The sequence below is a fragment of the Mesoplodon mirus genome (assembly GCF_964341445.2).
Source record: "Mesoplodon mirus genome assembly, chromosome: 5".
Lineage (NCBI taxonomy): Eukaryota > Metazoa > Chordata > Mammalia > Artiodactyla > Ziphiidae > Mesoplodon > Mesoplodon mirus.
In genome coordinates this window covers 40866448-40886576 of record NC_138980.1, presented here as the reverse complement: position 1 = coordinate 40886576, position 20129 = coordinate 40866448, and the positions used below count along the sequence as shown (strand labels likewise).

Below are 20129 nucleotides of genomic sequence, written 5' to 3'. Positions count from 1 at the left end.
CAACAGAGGACACACCTCAGAGTCATCCCACCTCAGGGACAAGGGAGCTGGGGTATCTATTTACCAGCTCCCATCAGTCATTGGTTGATGGCTGCTCTCAAGGGCCATTACTCTCTGGCACCACCAGCTTGCCCTGTGTGTAAAGCAGGCATGCCCTGTGTGTAAAGCAGGCATGTCCTGTGGGCAGTAAGAAGCCCACAGGCACAGAGTCACAGGTGTTTACAATAAGCAACCCTGGGCATGTAGAATATAATGCCAAAGTGATATGAGAGAGCCATCAACAACATTTACTACACCAAGGTTTCCAACTTTGGCACTACTGACATTTTGAGTTGGATCATCCTTTGTAGTGGGGACTATCCTATGCACCGTAGGATGTTTAGCAATAACTCTGGCTTCTACCAACTAGTTGTCAGTAGTACCCTTTCCCCTAGTTGTGACAATCAAAAGTGTCCCCAGACATTGATAAATGTCTTCCCTGGGGGTGACAAAATTGCTTGAGAATAAGTGGTGTTTTCCCACATACACCATTACCCACAAGTAAATAAACATATAACATAGCATAAGCAATGAATATTTATATATGTTATATAAACAAAATAGAACCCTTCTGGAGCAATGTTTTGAAACTTACTCTTTCACTAATATATAAAAAAATTTTTTTAAATTATTTATTTTATTGATGTATATTTGATTTACAATGTTGTGTTAGTTTCTGGTGTATAGCAAAGTGATTCATTTATACATACATATGTATATATTCTTTTACATATTTTTTCCATTATGGTTTATTACAAGATATTGAATATAGTTCCCTGTGCTATACAGTAGGTCCTCATTGTTTATCTATTTTATATATGATAGTTTGTGTCTGCTGATCCCAAACTCCTAACTTATCGCTCCCTCCCCCTCCTTTCCCTTTTGGTAAAAATGTTTTTTTTTTTCTATGTCTGTGAGTCTGTTTCAGTTTTGTAAATAAGTTCATTTGTATCATATTTTAGATTCCACATATATTCACTAATATATTTTGAATAACCTTCCAGTCATAAAATATTCTTGTGCCCAGACAAAAATTAACATTCGAATGGTCTATGCCTATGCTCATCCTTTGTTCTCTAGGGAGTGTTTGCTCTGTCAGCTCAGTTTCTTCCTCTCTCTTATCCTCAGAGGAGCTGTTCTTCCTTTCCTAGTTTCGTTCTTTGGGCGTGTAGATGCAGAGTGAGGAAAAGAGGGAGAGAGGAAGGAGCGCACGAGAGAGAGAGAAGAGGAAGAGGAGGAGAAGGAGGGAGGAGGAGGAAGAAGAGGAGGAAGAGGAAGAAGAGTATCAGGAAAGAAAGAGTATCAGTCAGGACATGTTTTGCTGCAGTAACACACGACCCCAAAATCTTAGTGGCCAAGCTCAACAAAGCTCAGCTGGACTATGTGTCTTCTTCACGGTATTTGAGAAGTACAAATAAAGAACTTGAGTGATTTTGTATTTCTTCTGGCTGCTGGAATATCTTTATTTGGCCATTGCACCTCCTGGCCTGGATCATGTGGATCCAAGTTTCACTGGGGTTTCAGTCTTTTACATTATATTTAATAGTTGCATAGTATCTTGTTCTATAGATGAGTATAACTTAACTAAATCTAAGTAGAAGTATGTCAACATGGTTCAGTAGTATACAGCACAGTAGCATCTTGCCTAGGGTTCAATTCTAGAGCCAGCATGCAGTTCATATTACCCCTGAGCACCCCTTAGTAAGGAACAATCTTAGAGATTTATCTCAACAAGCCCAAAGCAGCCAGTATTTCACAAGTGTCAGATGCACACTGTTTCTTTTTTTTTTTTTTTGGCGTTACGCGGGCCTCTCACTGTTGTGGCCTCTCCCGTTGCGGAGCACAGGCTCTGGACGCGCAGGCCCAGCGGCCATGGCTCACGGGCCCAGCCGCTCCGCGGCATGTGGGATCTTCCTGGACCGGGGCACAAACCCGTGTTCCCTGCATTGGCAGGCAGACTCTCAACCACTGCGCCACCAGGGAAGCCCCGCACACTGTTTCTTTTGTTCAGCTGCAGACACATGAATTGGCTTGTGTTTAGTAGCCATATTGAATACAAAATATATATCTTGAAAAACTGGAGGCTCACACTGTGAGATGCCTCAAGCACTGAGATGAACTGGGGGAAGAGTACAAATAAATCTTTTGCATTGTGCTCACTCAAGTGCATACATCCACTGAGAAGAGTTGCTTACAGTTTTCTTTGGCTGTACATGTAGATGGATGGGTAGATGAATAGAAGGGTAGGTATATGGACAGATATGTGATTAAGCAAACATAGCACAACATTACTTACAGAATCTAGATGATTGGTATGTGCATGTTCACTACATAATTCTTTCAACTTTTTCGTATATTTGAAAATGTTCATGATCAAATGTTAGAAGAACTATATTATTATGTAATTTCATTATAGAACTACTAAAACATTAGTAGAGAGGCTATACATCACATGGAAATGTGTTTAAGAATTCGTGTTAAGGGGTGTGGTAGATTGCTTTATTGATCTCAGTTATTCACTCCTCTGTATTAGTATTACACCCTGTCTTAGCTTCGTGGTGAATGGAGTGTTTTTCTCCCATTGACTTTGGGCTTGGACATGGGATCTTATTTGGCCAATGAAATATTGGTGGAGGTGATGCAAACAGAAGCACCTTGAAATGGCCTTGCTCAGTAGAGCTTGCCTTCTTGTGATTTTGCCATTGTTATAAGAAGAACTTATGTTAGGGAGATGCTCCCCTTTCTTCCAAGCCTCAGGGTCACAAAGAGCAGACCTGAACATGATCTTCATCCTGGAACCAGGTCAAGCTGAGCCCAGACAAGATCAGCTGAACCCCAGTCAACCTGCAGACTCCAGAATACGAAAAGTAAATATTTGTGTTTAAGCCACTGAGATTTTTGAGGTTGTTTGTTACACGGCAATAGATGACTATTACACATGGGAAAGTTGAAGAAAAACATGGTATTTCCTTGATGTAGCAATTATTTACTTTCTGAAAGCCATTAATAAATTGATGTTTCTTACAATCAATTGCATCTCACAGTAGAGAAAATATAGGGAGTGTTTACACACTACTCACAAGTGCCTATGAAAATTTAGAGAACGTGGATTTGAATGTTTATTAAACTATGTATCTCCAAATTTTTCTTAACTTTAAAACAATAAAGAAAGACGTCACAGTTTACCTGCTGGCTGAGGAGGCAGTAGACCAAGAAAATGAAGAAACCCTGAAGGCTGTTCATGATGGTGAAGAGGTAGGCCATGACACGGGCAGCTGGGCCCATCTGCAAGAAGCCCAGACACCATGTGCATCCCAGGATGAAGACCTGAGCTGTTGCTTTGAGTGTCAGCATCCTGAGGGGAGTAGTAATCAATAATGTAAAAAAGTTAATGATGGACATGAATACTCCTACAACATTGTTGTTAATGGTGAAGACTCTGGAGCTAGAATGCCTGGGTTTAAATCCAAGGTAGCACTAACTAACTGTGTGACCTTGGGCAAGTTACTGTCTGGCATGGTTTTTTTTCTTTTTTTTTTTTTGATCACATGGCTTGGGAGATCTTATTTCCCTGACTAGGGATCGAACCTGGGCCATGGCAGTGAAAGCGCTGAGTCCTAACCACTGCATCACCAGGGAATCCCTACTTTTCTGTAACTCAGTTCCCTAATCTTTGTAATAGTCCTATTTCATAGGGTTGCTGCAAAGATTAAACGAGACCTTAACATATGTAAAGTATTTAGGACAGTATATAGAGCAAAATTAGTACCATACATACATAAAGCATTCTAAAACTACAAAGATAAAGCTCTTTATCTCTCTCTATATATATCATTTATAGATGGAGGGGTCATATAATTTGTTATTCAAACAGGCAGGTTTTTGAGATCAAAATGGGGGCTATTCAGGGGAACTATATTCAATATCTTGTAATAACCTATAATGGAAAAGAATCTGAAAAAGAATATACATATATATGTGTGAAACTGAATCACTTTTTTGTACACCTGAAACTAACAGAGCATTGTAAATCAACTATGTTTCAATGAAAAAGCAGTGTTGTTAATAATTACAATGCATCAACGAACATAAACTGGAACCATCCCAGGCAAACCGAGATGTAAGGTCACCCTACTTTTGTATCTATATATCCTAATTTAAAAATATCATATATCTAAGTGAGAAAAGCTAGTTGAGGAACAATTTGTGTAGCGACACTATTGTATGTGAGCCTGTCTGTTCTACAGAAAATGCACAGAAAAAGGCCTGGGGAAATATCAGACATATCATATCATGCAGTTTGTTACCCCTGGATTCCCTGGGAGGTAAAAGTAGCAGGAAAAGAGGGAGTAAGCAACTTTCACTTTTAACTTTATATATCTTGAAAACTTCTGACAAATAATAAACAAATAACAAATGTGTTATTGTTGTGATTACAATGAAAACCTCAACAAATTACATGTCAAATTAAGATGGATGCTGAAAAATAAAAGAAATACACATAGTAGCCAATTTTTTGAAATAGTATTATACAAAATATATTTTAACCTAAATCCTCCCTGAACCTATTGCCTCTTGTGCTGTGTGGCCAAAGCTGTATTCTTCCATTCTCCTCTTCTTCCGTTTAGTGTTAGATCTCTTCGCTTTTTGAGATTTATCAAGGACACATGGCTACCCTGTTAGAGACTACATTTCCCAGCCTCCCTTGCAGCTAGGTGTCACCATGTGACCAAGGTCTAGCCAATGGGATATGAGAAAATGTGGAACTTGCAACTTCCATGTCAACTCCTCCCTACATATGGGATACTGAAAGACAACATCCTAGGGGATGGTGGGGCAACACAATAGAAAGAACGTGAGTCCCTGGATCACTCTGTGGAGCAGAGCTTCCCATTAGCCCTGGACTGTTTACCTCTGGTCTGTGGTGTGAGAATGAAATAAACTTCTATTTCACTCCCTTTTGTGGGTCACAGAAATTTAGCCTGTACTCTAGTGAATACAGCTTCTCATTAATTGTGATAGTGGAAGATGGTAGTGGTCTTGCTAGTCCTTAGAGCCTGGTTGTGGGGTGTACGTCTGTGTCGATATGTAGGAGGGACCAGTAGGAAGTGAGTAGAGGAAAAGGGGGTTAGAAAATACCACTTGCTTCATCTTACTTTATATTCTGGATGGTTGACACTTCACTGTTGAGGGAGGAAAGTTTTCTTTTCAAAATCCAAAGAACCAAGAGAAAAAATACAAAATTCACCTGCAGGAATGACACAGACCATGTAGAATACAAGTTAAGATGTACTATGTCCACTGTAAATTGTACACAGCTCCTACCTCCCTGCACATGGGTTTGAATTGATAACAGGTGGAAAAATCAAATCATACAACCGAGAAAATATATGTCCCTTGTGCTATCTTGCACCCATGTCTGGTGCTTCTTAGGTCAGGAACATCAGAGCTACATATTCACTCACACAGATAATGGCACAGACGGGGCCGAGGAAAGCCCAGATGAATTTCTGGTCCAGGTGGAGCCAGCAGCTGGGAAAAATGGGAAAAGGGACACAAAGAGAGATCAGAGAAAGCACATGAAATGGATATGAAATGACACCTTTTCCTAACAGATAATTTTCCAGTGTCTCCTGAAAATGTCAGCTGACAATGAAGGTTTTAATTGTTCACTCCCATGTGTTACTGCTACATTAAACATTTTACAGGCACAGTCCTGTTGAATTTTCACACTAGTATTCTGAAGGTGGGACCATGGAGGTGACCATTATCCCCATTTCACTACTGAGGGGACTGAGAATTAAGGACTTGAGGTCACAAATTATGGGAGAGATAAAGCTGGGACCTAACTGCAAAATTCTCCCCTTCCAGAGCCTTATACATCATTTTCCCCTGCCTCACTGGGAAAGAGATTAGAGCCCTTATACTCAAGGGGAAAGTAGAGTGTATTTGATGTGATTATCCCAATCATCACTATTAACACTGCCCTCAAATATGTCCATGGCACAGGGTGAGAGTAAAGCTCACTGATCAGGTGTTCCATAAAGATGAGGCCTGGATGCTGCAGAAATGGCCACAATCACAGCCGGGACTCCGTAGCCCACTGGGAACATGAGCCTCTTCATGAACCTGTTGACACTGGAGTGGTTGACCACCGTCAGGTTGCGTGCAGTGAGGAAGAGGTGCAGCCCCTCCAGCAGCATCCAGAGGAAGGAGGCCAGGTAGAGATAGTGTAAGGCACCTGCAATGATGGCACACAGCACCTGGGGAAGGAGGAAGGTGTCACCAGGAGGGATTGTCAGGGTGGAGCATGGCCCCAGAACCTCTCTTTTATACTGACATTGAGTTCAGAACACTTGGTATTAGACCAAGGTCATTGAAGGTAAAGTTGGTTGATAACGGCAGCACTACTCACCTTGGCACCTCTCCCCCAACCTCCCTCTGGGGCCCAAGGCTATTTTATTAAGGTGTCCAATGCAGCATGGCTCCATGAACTCATCAGCATACACTGCAGTCAGGGCAGGGGTATTTTGGGGCAGTATAAGTACCTTGATCTCAGTTCTATTGATGGCTGTTAGGAAGAGCAGGTGGGCCAGGAAGAGGCAGAGTGAGAGCTGCAGGTGGAGCGAGTTGCTGGTGTTCTGGATGGCTTTGCACAGCAGGAAGGTGAGGGCTGCCAGGAGGAGGCACAGCAGAGAGATGCTCAGCCCCATGTAGGTGATCACAGTCAGTGCGGGATCCTCCTCCTGGGACCGAGCAGAGAGGAGCTCACAGTCAGGCTTTCCTGTTCTGGGATTATACTCCCCCACCCCTTGGAATGTGGCATCCCAACATAGGCAGATCACCTTCATCTCTGCAATGAGGGGAGGGATGCAGGACTTCCTGTGTGCTGTCACCCAGACTATGTCATCAGTACTCTGACCCCTCATCTAGGATATGTGTCCAGTCTGACCTTCTCCCACCACCTTTGCTGCTGCCACCCAAATCCTGACCACATCGTCTCTCTACAAGTCAACTCCTGCTGCACCATCATCCATTCTTGACCCAGGAGCCAGAGATTTCTTCTAATAACATAAGTAGGCAGCATCCCTGATTCAAATTCTCTATTGCCTTTCCATTGTAATTTGAATGAAATCTAAACTCCTGACCATAGCATTTGAAGTCTGATGCATTTTCCCTGTGCCCTTTTCTCCAACCTGAACTTTTCCACTTCCCTCTCCTTCACTCTGCTCCAACCACATTTATTTCTGGAACACACCAAGTTTGTTCTCTCTCAGGACCTTTACACATACATGTATCTCTTTTTGGGATGCTCTTCCCTGAAACCTTTTTCATTGAGGTAAAATCCAAATAATATAAAACTAACCATTTTACACTGTACAGTTTAGTGACTTTTAGTACATTCACAGTGTTGTGCAACCACCACCTCTCTCTAGATCCAAAACATTTTAATCACCCCAAAATAAAACCTCATGCCCATTAAGAAGTTACCCCCTACTCTCCCCTTCTCCCAGCCCCTAGAAACCACCAATTTGTTCTGTCTCTATGGATTTGCCTATTCTAGACATTTCATATAACTGGAATCCTACAATATGTGGTCCTTTGTGTCAAACCTCTTTCACACAGCATGATTTTTTGAGATTCATCCACATTGTAACCCCACTGACTTAAAATTCAGATTTCAGCTTGAATAGTTAATTCTCCTCTAATCATGTTATCTAATGTAGCACACTTCTGCAATCACTCCAGACACGCCCTCTTTAAAAATTTTCCTTATAGCATTTATGGCCACCTAAGCAGGGCCTCAAAAAGGATTAGCTTGAGGAATTCAATGTTTACATCATACCTGTCTGTGGAAGGCCACGAGGACAGCGAAACTGGACAGGTGAGTGGAACTGCATATAGTGTGAGTCTTGTTTGCTTGTTTCAGGAAACAGCCCTCCGTGGACCAGTGGCCACCCTCCTTTGTACCTTTCCAGTAGACGCAGAAGACCTTTTTGATACTGGGCTTTATCTGAAAAGAGAACAGGCTCATCATGTCCTTCCTTGGGAGGGACTGCTCTCAGAGTGTCAGTCTATGCTGGTGGGGTGCAAAGAAGTGACACCATGGGTTAGGAGAGATCAGGTGATTTCTATTTTAAGTGAAGAGGATGACCACCAGGAACCTGTCCACGTAGTCCCAACTCTATTGGGATTCCACATGACAGAAAATGAGCTCACGTCTCTCTGGGAGCCAGAATTTTACAAGATGTCATTCATTTCAGGACTTTATCTTCCAACATGGGAGTCAAATAAAAATAGAGTATAAGGCTCACTTAAAATTTTCTCCCAAATACTCTCTAAGCCAAATTTCCCTGATCTCTTCACATCAATTCTGCCCTGACCGCTTACAACACAATAATTGCTCATACAATGACAGGGGTAGTGTAGGGAAGAAACATCACCAGGAGAGAATAAAGTTAGTTTTCAATCTCTTTTTTTTTTTTTTTGTCCCAAGGATGTCCATAGCATCACTTGATTGGGCCAAGGAAGTGAGTTGGATGCTCTCCTATTTGGGGGCTGTATCTCCTTTGATAATCTGCTGGACCATCCCCCGATACCTTGCTCCACTTCCGTTGCTCCATGCCATACATCAAAAATTCCATTCCTAGATTTTATGCATCAGATGGAGAAAACCTACCTTTCCTCACCTTCCCCCACTTAATTCTTATTTTCTTAAAAATTAAAAAAAATTTTATTTATTTTTTCCAGCCTTATTGAGATTTAATTGACATATAACATTGTGTAAGTTTAAGGTGTATGATGTAATGATTTGATATATGTATACATTGCAAAATGATTATTACAACAGGGTTAGTTAACATCCATCACTTCACATATTTACAGTTTTTATTTTGTGGTGAAAACTTTTAAAAGCTACTCTCTTAGCAACTTTCAAATATACCATACAGTATTGTTAACTAGAGTTAACTAGAGTTAACTAGAGTCACTATTCTCTCCATTACATCCCCAGAACTTATTCATCTTGTAACTGGCAGTTTGTAACATTTGATCACGATTACCTCTTTCCCCCACCTTCTGTCGCTGGCAACCACCAATCTGTCCTTTGTTTCTATGAGTTTGTTTTTTCATATTCCACATATATATGAGATCAGTCAGTATTTGTCTTTCTCTGTCTGACTTACTTCACTTGGCCATAATGTCTTCAAGGTTCATCCATGTTGTCAAAAAAACGGCAAGATTTCTTTCAACTCTTACTTTCTAAACAGTTGACTATGTGTGGCTATTAACCCTCCTGCCTTTAAGAGTTTGGGCAGAGAATGGGAAAAGGCAATGAATTATATAAAAGTTTTTCTTCTGATTGAATTATGTAGTCTTAATAATTAATTCCAGGCTTTTGTGCAATAATAAACACTATTTCTCCATTTAAATTTCACAGATGTAGGAGATACCTGCAATTAAAAAAATTCCACGAACTAGAATCATGCTGCCCAAGAGAAATATCATATGAGTCACTTATGTAATTTGAAAATTTCTACTACCACACTAAAAAAGGAAAAGAAACAGGTCAAATTAATTTTAATAAAATATTTTATTTAAAGCACTATATTCAAAATAATATCTTTTAATATGTCAATATAAATCAATACATGTAATCAGTATAAAATTATTGAGATGCTTAACACATTGTTTTTCTTACTAAGTCTTCAAAGTCTGGAAATACTGAATCTAAACCTGGAAATACTAAGTCTTCAAAATCTCAGTTCAGACTCACCCTATTTCAAATGCTCAATAACTGTAGTTGGCTCCTGGCTACGATATTGCACAGTGCAGGTCCAGAATCATTGACTTGGGAGTATTTAAAAATTGTTTGGTCTAACATCCATGAAACCTAAGGAAGTACAAATTGCAGCTTTCACCCACCTTCACGTGCTGGAAACTTAGACTCACAGGCTGGGAGAGAGATGTGTTCCTTTTGGGTCCAATAGCAGCACTCACTATCTGGGAGCTCAGGTAAACTTGATCTTTCTCATTCACCTCTTCAAAAAAAGTTGCATTTATGATGTTTCCAAGAGAAGAGTATGAAACAAAGGCAGCTGCACTGGGACCTGAGGAAACAGAATAATGGAGTCTTAAAAAGTGCCACCTTCCTTCTGTTGCCCTTTCCCACTCCATACCTGCCAGACTCCCATGATCGCCACACCTGGGCTCAGTTGTGCCTAGGAAGTTTACTTTTCCTCTCCTGCTCTTCCTACCCAAATATTCACAACTCCTACTCAAAGACCCAGCTCCAACCCAGCCTTTGGCTCGGGAAGTCTTCCCTAGATCCTCAGGCAGCTTGATGTGTCTTTCTCCAAATTCGTATTTCAAGTGCAGTCCCTGCCGTGCCAAAGAGAAAACAACTGTCCATTAATTATTTCCTGTGGATTAATCCTATTTTTCCAACAGGCACTAAACTTACTGGGTAACTAATACCGGATACTTCATTTGGAAACCACAGGGCTCCTAGCACAGTGCCAAGCATGTGGTAAATGATGAGTTATTTTAAAACATCTTTATTTTCTAAAAAAGTTTAGCTTATATTTCAAACACTTAGAAAACTATAAAAAAGACATAACAGACATTTACACTCAGATTTAAAATATATTATAGTTTTGTCGTATTGGCTTCAGAATTAGGTATTTTTTAAGAAATAAAATGTTTTAGATATGGCTAAAGATCCCACTATTATTTAATTCTCTTTCTTCCTTCTCGAGAAATAACCACGGACTTGAAGTGGAAGTGTGGCCTTTCCATGAATACATTTGTAATTTTACTACATAAGCATGTTTCCATTATAATATACAGTATTGTTTTCTGTGTTTAAAAATTCACATAAATGGTATCCTACATTGGGTATTCTTTTTTTTTTTTTTTTTACTTAAAAAGATTATTTATTTTATTTTATTTTTGGCTGCACTGGGTCTTCATTGCTGCGCGCGGGCTTTCTCTAGTTTTGGTGAGCGGGGGCTACTCTTCGTTGTGGTGCGCGGGCTTCTCATTGCGGTGGCTTCTCTTGTTGCGGAGCAACTCAAGCTGCAACAACTCTTCCCTGGGTCTTCAGCCTGCTGGCTAGATTTTAGACTTGCTACCCTCCACAATCACAGGAGCTAATTCCTTAAAATCTCTGTCTTTGTCCCTGTCTCTCTCTCCACACACACACACACACACACACACACACACACACCACTGGTTCTGTTTCTCTGGAGAACCCTGGCTGATACACCTACTGATGCTTCCTGGGATCATCTCCCAAATAAAATCATTACAATTGAACTCCTTATACTTGTCCATGGACTGCTTCTGAGCGAACCTAAACTGAGACCCAGGTAGAACAACCCCTCAACTGCAAAGAAGTCTCTTTCATGCTGAAGAATAGAAAGCCTCTACCTTAAAAATATTTTTTTTTAAGGAAAAGACTCAAATGACACAGTTTTAGGGTAACAGACCCATTAGGGAGGAGCCTATTGTGGACCTTTCCTTACTACTCACACAGTGATATTGCTCTGCGTGTCTTAGGGATTCTGCATGCAGCCACCACATGTACCTTGTGTGTTTCCCTGGATGATGTCACTGCAATTTATATCCATGGAGTTCATTTGGGCGTTCAACTTGAAGGTGACTCCCTTGGAGCAATTGTCTGTAACAACTCGAGTTTCAACAGCTGGTAAGAAAACCAACGGGCAAGCTTACCATTATTATAAGTTTTAAAAATGTGCATAGCTACACAAAAAGCTCAAATCTACTGAATGTCTAGGATGTGCCAGGCACTGGACTAAGATCCTTATACATCATCATCTTATAACAGCATCATATAACGCCATGAGGAACCATTGTTCAGATGAGGAAACTGAAGTTCAGAATTTAAGTACGACTCTAACTCCTGAAACCAAGTTCTTAAATAATATTCCCTAGCATATTGTCTTTGAAGCAACAATTCTGTTTCTAGGAATTTATTCTAGGAAAACAATCATGGATAAGAGGGCAGAATTAGCTACAAGAAAGATGTAGCTAATTTCACAGCAGCAAAGATGATAATGGTGAAAAATGGGAAGTGACCTAAATGTTTAAGAAGGAACTGATTAAATAATTTATGGCTTATCTCTTTAATGGGGAACGATGCTTCCAATAAAAATGAAGTCGCAGAAAAGCAGGAAATAAGGGAATTTCCTGGCGGTCCAGTGCTTAGGACTGCATGCTTCCACTGCAGGGGGCACGGGTTTGATCCCTGGTCGGGGGAACTAAGATCCCGCAAGTCACATGGCATGGCCAAAAGAAAAAAAAAAAAGAGCAGGAAATAAGCTCATGAAAATATTTATCTTAAAAATCAGACAGTCTGAGACTGGTCATGAGTTGGAAATTATTCAATCTGGATGATGAGCGCAGTAGGCTTATTATGTCTCCTTTTGTATATGTTTAAAAAAGTTAAAAAGAAGCAAGTAACAAAATAGCACTTAAAGAGTGATACTATTATAAAGTAGATAGGAATATAAAAAATGATACTATTTAAATAAAACTTTATAATACTAAAGAGTGGAAAGTAGAATAATCAAAATTATAGCAATTACCAGCCCTAGTTGTAAGTGTATTATATGCAGCATTATTATCTCATTTTATAGATGAGGAGACTAAAGACCCTGAGGTAAGGGTACTGGTCATCGATTAAACAGTTAGGAACTGGCCAAATCAGGAAAGATGAGAGTTACTTGTAATCTGGTTTAATTTTGAATGAAATTGTGCAGATTCTGGTTTCCCAGGAAGGTTAGACACTGAATTTTATTTTATTAAAACAATTTTAAAAATTATTATGTTTATAGACTATAAAGTACTTTATCATGCAAGTTGGTAAAACAAAATGGTTAGTTAGGCATACACAAATACACTGACATCTCTGAGCTGAATAAAAAGCACAGCAAACAGCATTTCTGGAGGCCAATAGAGTGACATGTATCAAAAGTCTATAAAATGTTTTTTTCCCTTTGACCTAACAATTCCTCTTCTATAAATTTATCCTAAGAAAACATCAAACAAACACACAGATAAATTTTCAATGGTCTTTGTCACGGGGTTGTTTGGTAACAACCTGCATTTACCAGAATAGGGAAATAAATAAATTATAGTATAAATAAATATATAGTATAAATAAATTATACATACAATGTAACTCTATAAGCCATTGAAGACAGTAACATAGGTAATGATGATGTATATGATTTACATGGAAAGATGTTAGTAATGTAGTGAGTGAGAAAGCAGGTTGTGCAACCATATGTAAATTGTAACATACACAACAAACATGTGTCTCTTCATCAGACATGTGCCTACCTGGGTATCAGATTGGAGGATTGGGTTGTGGGCAGATTTGGGTGGTCTCAATTTAGTTTTGTGTACATGTTTTTTCCTAATTTTTGAAAAATTTAATACTTGGCTTTTCTATGGTATTTTATTTATTTTTATTTTCAAAAACAAAAATTGTATATATTTATGGTGTACAGTATGAAGACTTGACACACACACATATACATAGTGAAACAATTACCAAGGTCAAGCTAATTGACATATCATCTCATCACATAGATATATAATGAATATGTGTGACTAGTATAATAAAAGTTTTTTTTTTTTTGGCTGCACCGCATGGCTTGCAGGATCTTAGTTCCCCAAACTCGGGTCCCGGCAGTGAAAGTGCCGAGTCCTAACCACTGGAACACCAGGGAATTCCTTAATAAAAGTATTTTTATTTTAAAAATATATAGTAAGATGTTCCTTCTGGGATGGTTTAAGTAGCATCACTGTGACGTGTGTTGTTAAGTTATGTAAGCACTGGTTGAAAAAAAACCAAAAACCTAACTTCAAGCCAGAATCCCAGACTCAGGATTAGAAACCACTGACAATTTTTATTTATTTAAAAAAATTTTTTTAATTTTAAAAAATTATTTTTATTAAAAAAATTTTTGGGGCCTCCCTGGTGGCGCAGTGGTTGAGAGTCCGCCTGCCGATGCAGGGGATACGGGTTCGTGCCCCGGTCTGGGAGGATCCCATATGCCGCGGAGCGGCTGGGCCCGTGAGCCATGGCCGCTGGGCCTGCGCGTCCGGAGCCTGTGCTCCGCAACGGGAGAGGCCACAACAGTGAGAGGCCCGCATACCGCAAAAAAAAAAAAAAAAAAAAAAAAAAAAAAAAAAAAAAAAATTTTTGGCCATGTCAGGCGGCTTGTGGGATATTAGTTCCCAGCTCCACTCAGGTCCTGGCAGTGAAAGCACCAAGTACTAACCACTGGACCACCAGGGAATTCCCCCACTGGCAATTTTAAAAAACAGCTCTATGGAGGTGTAATTGACGTACAAAACATTGCATGTATTGGGATTCCCTGGTGGCGCAGTGGTTGGGAGTCGGCCTACCGATGCAGGGGACGCGGGTTCGTGCCCCGGTCCGGGAGGATCCCACATGCCGTGGAGCGGCTGGGCCCGTGAACCATGGCCGCTGATCCTGCGCGTCCGGAGCCTGTGCTCTGCAACGGGGGAGGCCACAACAATGAGAGGCCCGCGTACCGAAAAAAAAACCCCACATGTATTAAAGTGTACAACTGGAGGAGTTTCATTGAGTGTATACATCTGTAAAACCACCACCACAATCAAGGTAGAGAGCATTTCTATCACCCCCAACAATTTCTCCAAATTTTTCTCATGCCCTTTTTTCATCCCTTCACCTGCCCTCTCCTCCCTGTCATTATAGATTAGTTTGCATTTTCTAGAATTTTATATTAATGGACTCATGCAGTACTTATTTACTTTTCTAATTGCTCAATCCAGACCCCAGTTAGTAACCAAACCCTGTGTGTATCATGCCTTATTGTCTTCTTACCCACAGTATGGTTTTGGACTTTCTGGAGTTCTTGGTCTGGGGTTTTCAAGGCAGTTTCTAGAACAAGTGATTCCACTTTCTGGAGAATATATGTGAACGTGGCTGTGATGTTTCTCCTCTCTTCCATTCCCCATACAGTCTTATTGGTGAGAAGTGACTCGATATCCTCAACAACCTGTTGCATCTTTGAAGAGATAAAGAATTAAAAAAAAATCCAATCTGATAGGTCCCACATCCAGAGGGTCAGAAGAAAACACAAGAAAGCAGGTGCTGGAGCCAGACAACTAGTTTAAATCCTGACCCCACAATTCACCTGCTGAGCAACCTTGGGAAAGTCACTCAGTCGCTCTGTGCCTCAGGTACCCTGTTTAGAATGAGGACAGAACTAAGACCCCATAGAGTTTTGGGGAAGATTAAATAAGTGAAGAGATGCTACATTTTTAGAACAGTGTCTGTGCCTGGTAAACACCATATAAGTGTTAGTTATTATGAACATCTTTTACCAACAAGGAAGTGGTAAGGTTTCTAGAAATAGACCAGTGGTTCCTAACTGGAGGCGATTTTGATCCCCAGGGGATCAAGTTAGTGACAATTGAGTACATTCATGATGTTGTGGAATCATCACCTCCATGTAGTTCTAAAATATTTCCATCATCCCCAGATAAAACCCATTAAAGAGTTACTCCCCATTCTCCCTTTCCCGAGCCTCTGGAAAGCACAAATCTGCCTTCTGTTTCCATGGATTTGCCTATTCTGGACATTTCATATGAATGGAATCATACACTATGTGATCTTTTGTGTCTGACTTCTGTCACTAAACATAATGTTTTTAAGGTCATCCATGTCGTAGTGGGAATCAGAACTTCATTTTTTATGGCTGAATAATATTCCACTGTATGGATATACCACATTTTATTCATCCATTCATCTGTTGGTGGACATTTGGGTCATTTCTGCCTTTTGGCTATTGTGAATAGTGCTGCTAAGAACATAGGTGTACAAGTATCTATTTGGGTCCCTGCTTTCTTCTTTTAAAAGTTTATTTTATTGAAGTATAGTTGATTTACAATGTGTTAATTTCTGCTGTACAGCAAAATGATTTAGTTTTATATACATTCTTTTTCATATTCTTTTCCATTATGGTTTATCACAGGATACTGAATATAGTTCCGTGTGCTATAAAGTAGGACCTTGTTGTTTATCCATTTTACAATATATATAATAGTCTGCATCTGCTAACCCCAAACTCTCCTTCCACACCTCTCTTACTGCCCTCCCCCCTCCTTGGCAATCAAAAGTCTGTTCTCTATGTCTATGAGTCTGTTTCTGTTTTGTAAATAAGTTCATTTGTGTCATACTTTAGATTCTACATGCAAGTGATATCATATGGTATTTGTCTTTCTCTTTCTGACTGACTTCACTTAGTATGATAATCTCTAGGTCCATGCATGTTGCTGCAAATGGCATTATTTCATTCTTTTTATGACTGAGTAGTATTCCATTGTATATATATACCACATCTTCTTTATCCATTCATCTGTCAATGGACATTTAGGTTGTTTCCATGTCTTGGCTATTGTGGATAGTGCTGCTATGAAATAAGGGTATATGTATCTTTTTGAAGTATACTTTTGTCTGGGTATATGTTTGGGTCCCTGCTTTCAGTTCTCTTGGGTATATTCCTAGGAGTGGAATTGCCGTGTCACCTGGTAATTCTATGTTTAATTTTTTGAGGAACATGGAAATGACACTTTATAATGAAATGCTCCTGTTGATAACATGATTATTTGTTCATTACTTCAATGGACAGTTGCTGAGCTCCCAATGTGGACTTGGTCTGATTCCTGCCCTCAAGAAGCTCACTGTCTAGAGGGTGACAGCACACCATGTAACTATTATCTGATGGAGATAATGATGGATAACATAGATGGAACATGTATTCTGGGTCAGGCACTGTGCTAAATACTACACATATATTACCTCATCTAACCTGCTCATCTATCCAAGGGTGCCATTACCACCCCCGTCTTACAGATGAGTAAATTGATCTTGAAGAGCGTGAAGGTTAATTTTATGTTTCAACTTAACTGGGTAATGAGTTACACAGATATTGGTCAAGAATCATTCTGGGTGTGTCTGTGAGGGTGTTTCTGGATGAAATTAACATCTGAATGGATAGATGAAATAAAGCAGATTGTCCTTCCTGATGTGGCTGGGGATCATCCAGGCAGTTGGAGGCCTGACTAGAACAAGAACTCTGAGGAAGGGATTTTCCTCCTGCCTGACTGACAGTTCCAGCCTTGAGCTGGGACATTGTTTTCTTCCTTCAAACTCGAACGGAAACATCGGCTCTTCCTGGGTCTCAGACCTCTGGATTCAAACTGGAACTACACAATCAACTCTTCTTGGTCTTCAGCTTGTCAACTACAGATTTCGGGGCCTGTCAGCCAATTCCTTATAACAAATCTCTTTATATCTTTTCTCCTATTGGTTCTGTTTCTCTGGAGAACCCTAACACAGAGAGCTCATCATTTTGCCCATGTCACTTGCCATTGTGGTGCTGGGATTCAAACCTCTTTCTACACTTCTAAACCCCACATCCCCTACTGTGAGAACATAGTGGGGGGATATTAACTAAGATGGAGGAGTTTAGGGAGGCCATCCAGGAGGACACGACACCTGAATTGAGTCTTTTTAAAATTAATTAATTAATTAATTTTTGGCTGTGTTGGGTCTTCATTGCTGCGCGTGGGCTTTCCCTAGTTGTGGCGAGCGGGGGCTACTCTTTGTTGCAGTGCGCGTGCTTCTCATTGTGGTGGCTTCTCTTGTTGCAGAGCACGGGCTCTAGGTGTGCGGGCTTCAGTAGTTGTGGCGTGCAGGCTCTAGAGCACAGGCTCAGGAGATGTGGTGCATGGGCTTAGTTGCCTCGAGGCGTGTGGGATCTTAGTTCCCAGACCAGGGAACTAAGCTCACAGGCTCATAGGCTCTAGAGTGCAGGCTCAGTAGTTGTGGTGCATGGGCTTAGTTGCTCTGCAGCATGTGGGATCTTCCCAGACCAGGGCTCGAACCCATGTCCCCTGCATTGGCAGGTGGATTCTTAACCACTGCACTACCAGGGAAGTCCCCTGAATTGAGTCTTGACTAAGGAAGAATGGGAGGAACCAGCCAGGTGAGGAACTGGAAAAAGGAGTTTCAGGTTGAGAGAACAGCATGTACTTGGAGGCCTGGAGCTTGGGAGGGCAAGGCATGAACAGTGTCTCTGGAGTAGAGCAGGGTGAGGGTGGGGAGTTGGGCAAATAAGGGACAAGTCCATTCTGCTAGACTATAGATTCTCAGAGACACGCATCATTCTTTTTGTTAAAATTCAGAGTCAGTTTACAGACACTAAATGATTACTACCTATCAGGCATTTTTTTGGTTTCTCTCTCTTAATTGTCCTACAATATCCATTTCCCCCTCTTACTTTTAATAATTGAATGAATTCCTCATATTTTATCTGGGCCATGCTACCCAACCACAGACCATATTGTCCCAGCCTCCCTTGCAGCTAGGTTTGGCTCTGATATATGCGACTTCTGGGTTGTCACCTTAAGACATGTCTCTAGGGACTTCCCTTGTGGCTCAGTCATTAAGACTCCGCCTGCCAATGCAGGGGACATTGGTCCGAGCCCTGGTCCGGGAAGATCCCACATTCTGCAGAGCAACTAAGCCCATGCACCACAACTACTGAGCCTACACTCTAGAGCCTATGAGCCACAACTACTGAGCCCGTGTGCCTAGAGCCCATGCTCTGCAACAAGAGAAGCCACTGTAATAAGAAGGCTGTGCACCGCAACCAAGAGCAACCCCTTCTCGCTACAACTAGAGAAAGCCTGCGTGCAGCAATGAAGACCCAACACATCCAAAAAAAAGAAAGAAAGAAAAAAAAAGACATGTCTCCAAGGAAGTTATCCTGACATTATTAGCATATCAAATAGTGAGTAGATGAGGAGAGAGGCCCTCTCTCTACTCTCCTCTCTTCACCTTGTACTCCAGAGAACTTGCCCTTGGCACCCTCTTCCCTCTATCCACCAGTACGAATGCAGCATTGCAGCAACCCAGCTTTGGCTATGCAGTTGAGGACAAGATGCCAGGGGATGATGGAGCAACAGTATGGAAAGACCATGGGTACACTTAATGGACTCATGGAGCAGAATCCCTTCACCAGCCTAGATTCCTTGCCTCTGGACTGATAAGTCAGAAAATAATAAAGATCCATCTTTTTAAAGCCATTGGATATTTGGGCCTCTTTGTTAAAACAGCTCAGCATATTCTAATACAGTCTTGCTTAGTCTGTCTTTCTTGGTTTGGGATAGATCGTCTCTTTAGGGGGCAGACACACACATACCTATATACACATACACATACGCCCTTATTTACATACACACTGTATCTATATATCTCTATAGTGAGATATGTAGCAATAAACATACATACATATGATATATACATGTATATATCATAATTATATATAATACATATTAGATAACATTATAATAATATAATTAACACATATTATAATTAATATATATCAAATATGTTGTCATAATATATATTATATATTTTATATTATCATATATATGGTATATGACATATACAACACATATAATATATAGTATTCACCTCCATTTGCTAGCTTTGAGATTTGTAAATATTTGTTACCTGGCTAGGTTCCAGGATTCAGCTTCCACTCACCTTTTTCATGCTACTGGTTGTCTCTGAGGGGGTGGTTTCTGAAAAAGACAACAAAGGATATTACTGTCGGAATTGAAAGTAAAAGTGTGGAGAGGTTGGCAGGTAAGGTGGGTAACTTTGCATCTAGAAGGTCTGAACTCATACACTTTATGTTTCCTGACAAGGTCATTTGCTCTTTTGGGGGATCAGAGTCCAAATTCCCTGTCGTGGTATAGAGCAGTGTTTTTCAACTTAGAGTGATTTTGCCTCCAGGGGACACTGGCAATGGCTGGAGATATTTTTGGTGGTCACTCATGACTTGGGGTGGGGGATGTTACAGGTATCTAGTGCGTGGAGGCTTGGGATGCTGCTTAACACCCTACAATGCACAGAACGGCTTCTGACCACAAAGAATTATGGGACCCCAAAAGTCAATACTGCTGTGGTAGAGATACCTTGGCATAGAGGAAGTGGA

The 20129-nt window shown here is 40.6% G+C and overlaps 1 protein-coding gene across 1 annotated transcript in view; it reads right to left on the bottom strand.

Moving 5' to 3' along the window:
- ADGRE3 (adhesion G protein-coupled receptor E3) overlaps positions 1 to 20129 on the bottom strand; it is a 33932-nt gene that overhangs the window by 3425 nt on the left and 10378 nt on the right. The window contains exons 4-13 of the mRNA XM_082622897.1: positions 19676 to 19713; positions 14942 to 15125; positions 11627 to 11743; positions 9964 to 10148; positions 7886 to 8053; positions 6588 to 6785; positions 6067 to 6302; positions 5505 to 5571; positions 5196 to 5287; positions 3226 to 3394 (exon numbers count right to left, since the gene is read on the bottom strand). Coding sequence (XP_082479023.1) covers positions 3226 to 3394; positions 5196 to 5287; positions 5505 to 5571; positions 6067 to 6302; positions 6588 to 6785; positions 7886 to 8053; positions 9964 to 10148; positions 11627 to 11743; positions 14942 to 15125; positions 19676 to 19713 — 1454 coding nt within the window. The remainder of the gene's footprint in view (positions 1 to 3225; positions 3395 to 5195; positions 5288 to 5504; positions 5572 to 6066; positions 6303 to 6587; positions 6786 to 7885; positions 8054 to 9963; positions 10149 to 11626; positions 11744 to 14941; positions 15126 to 19675; positions 19714 to 20129) is intronic.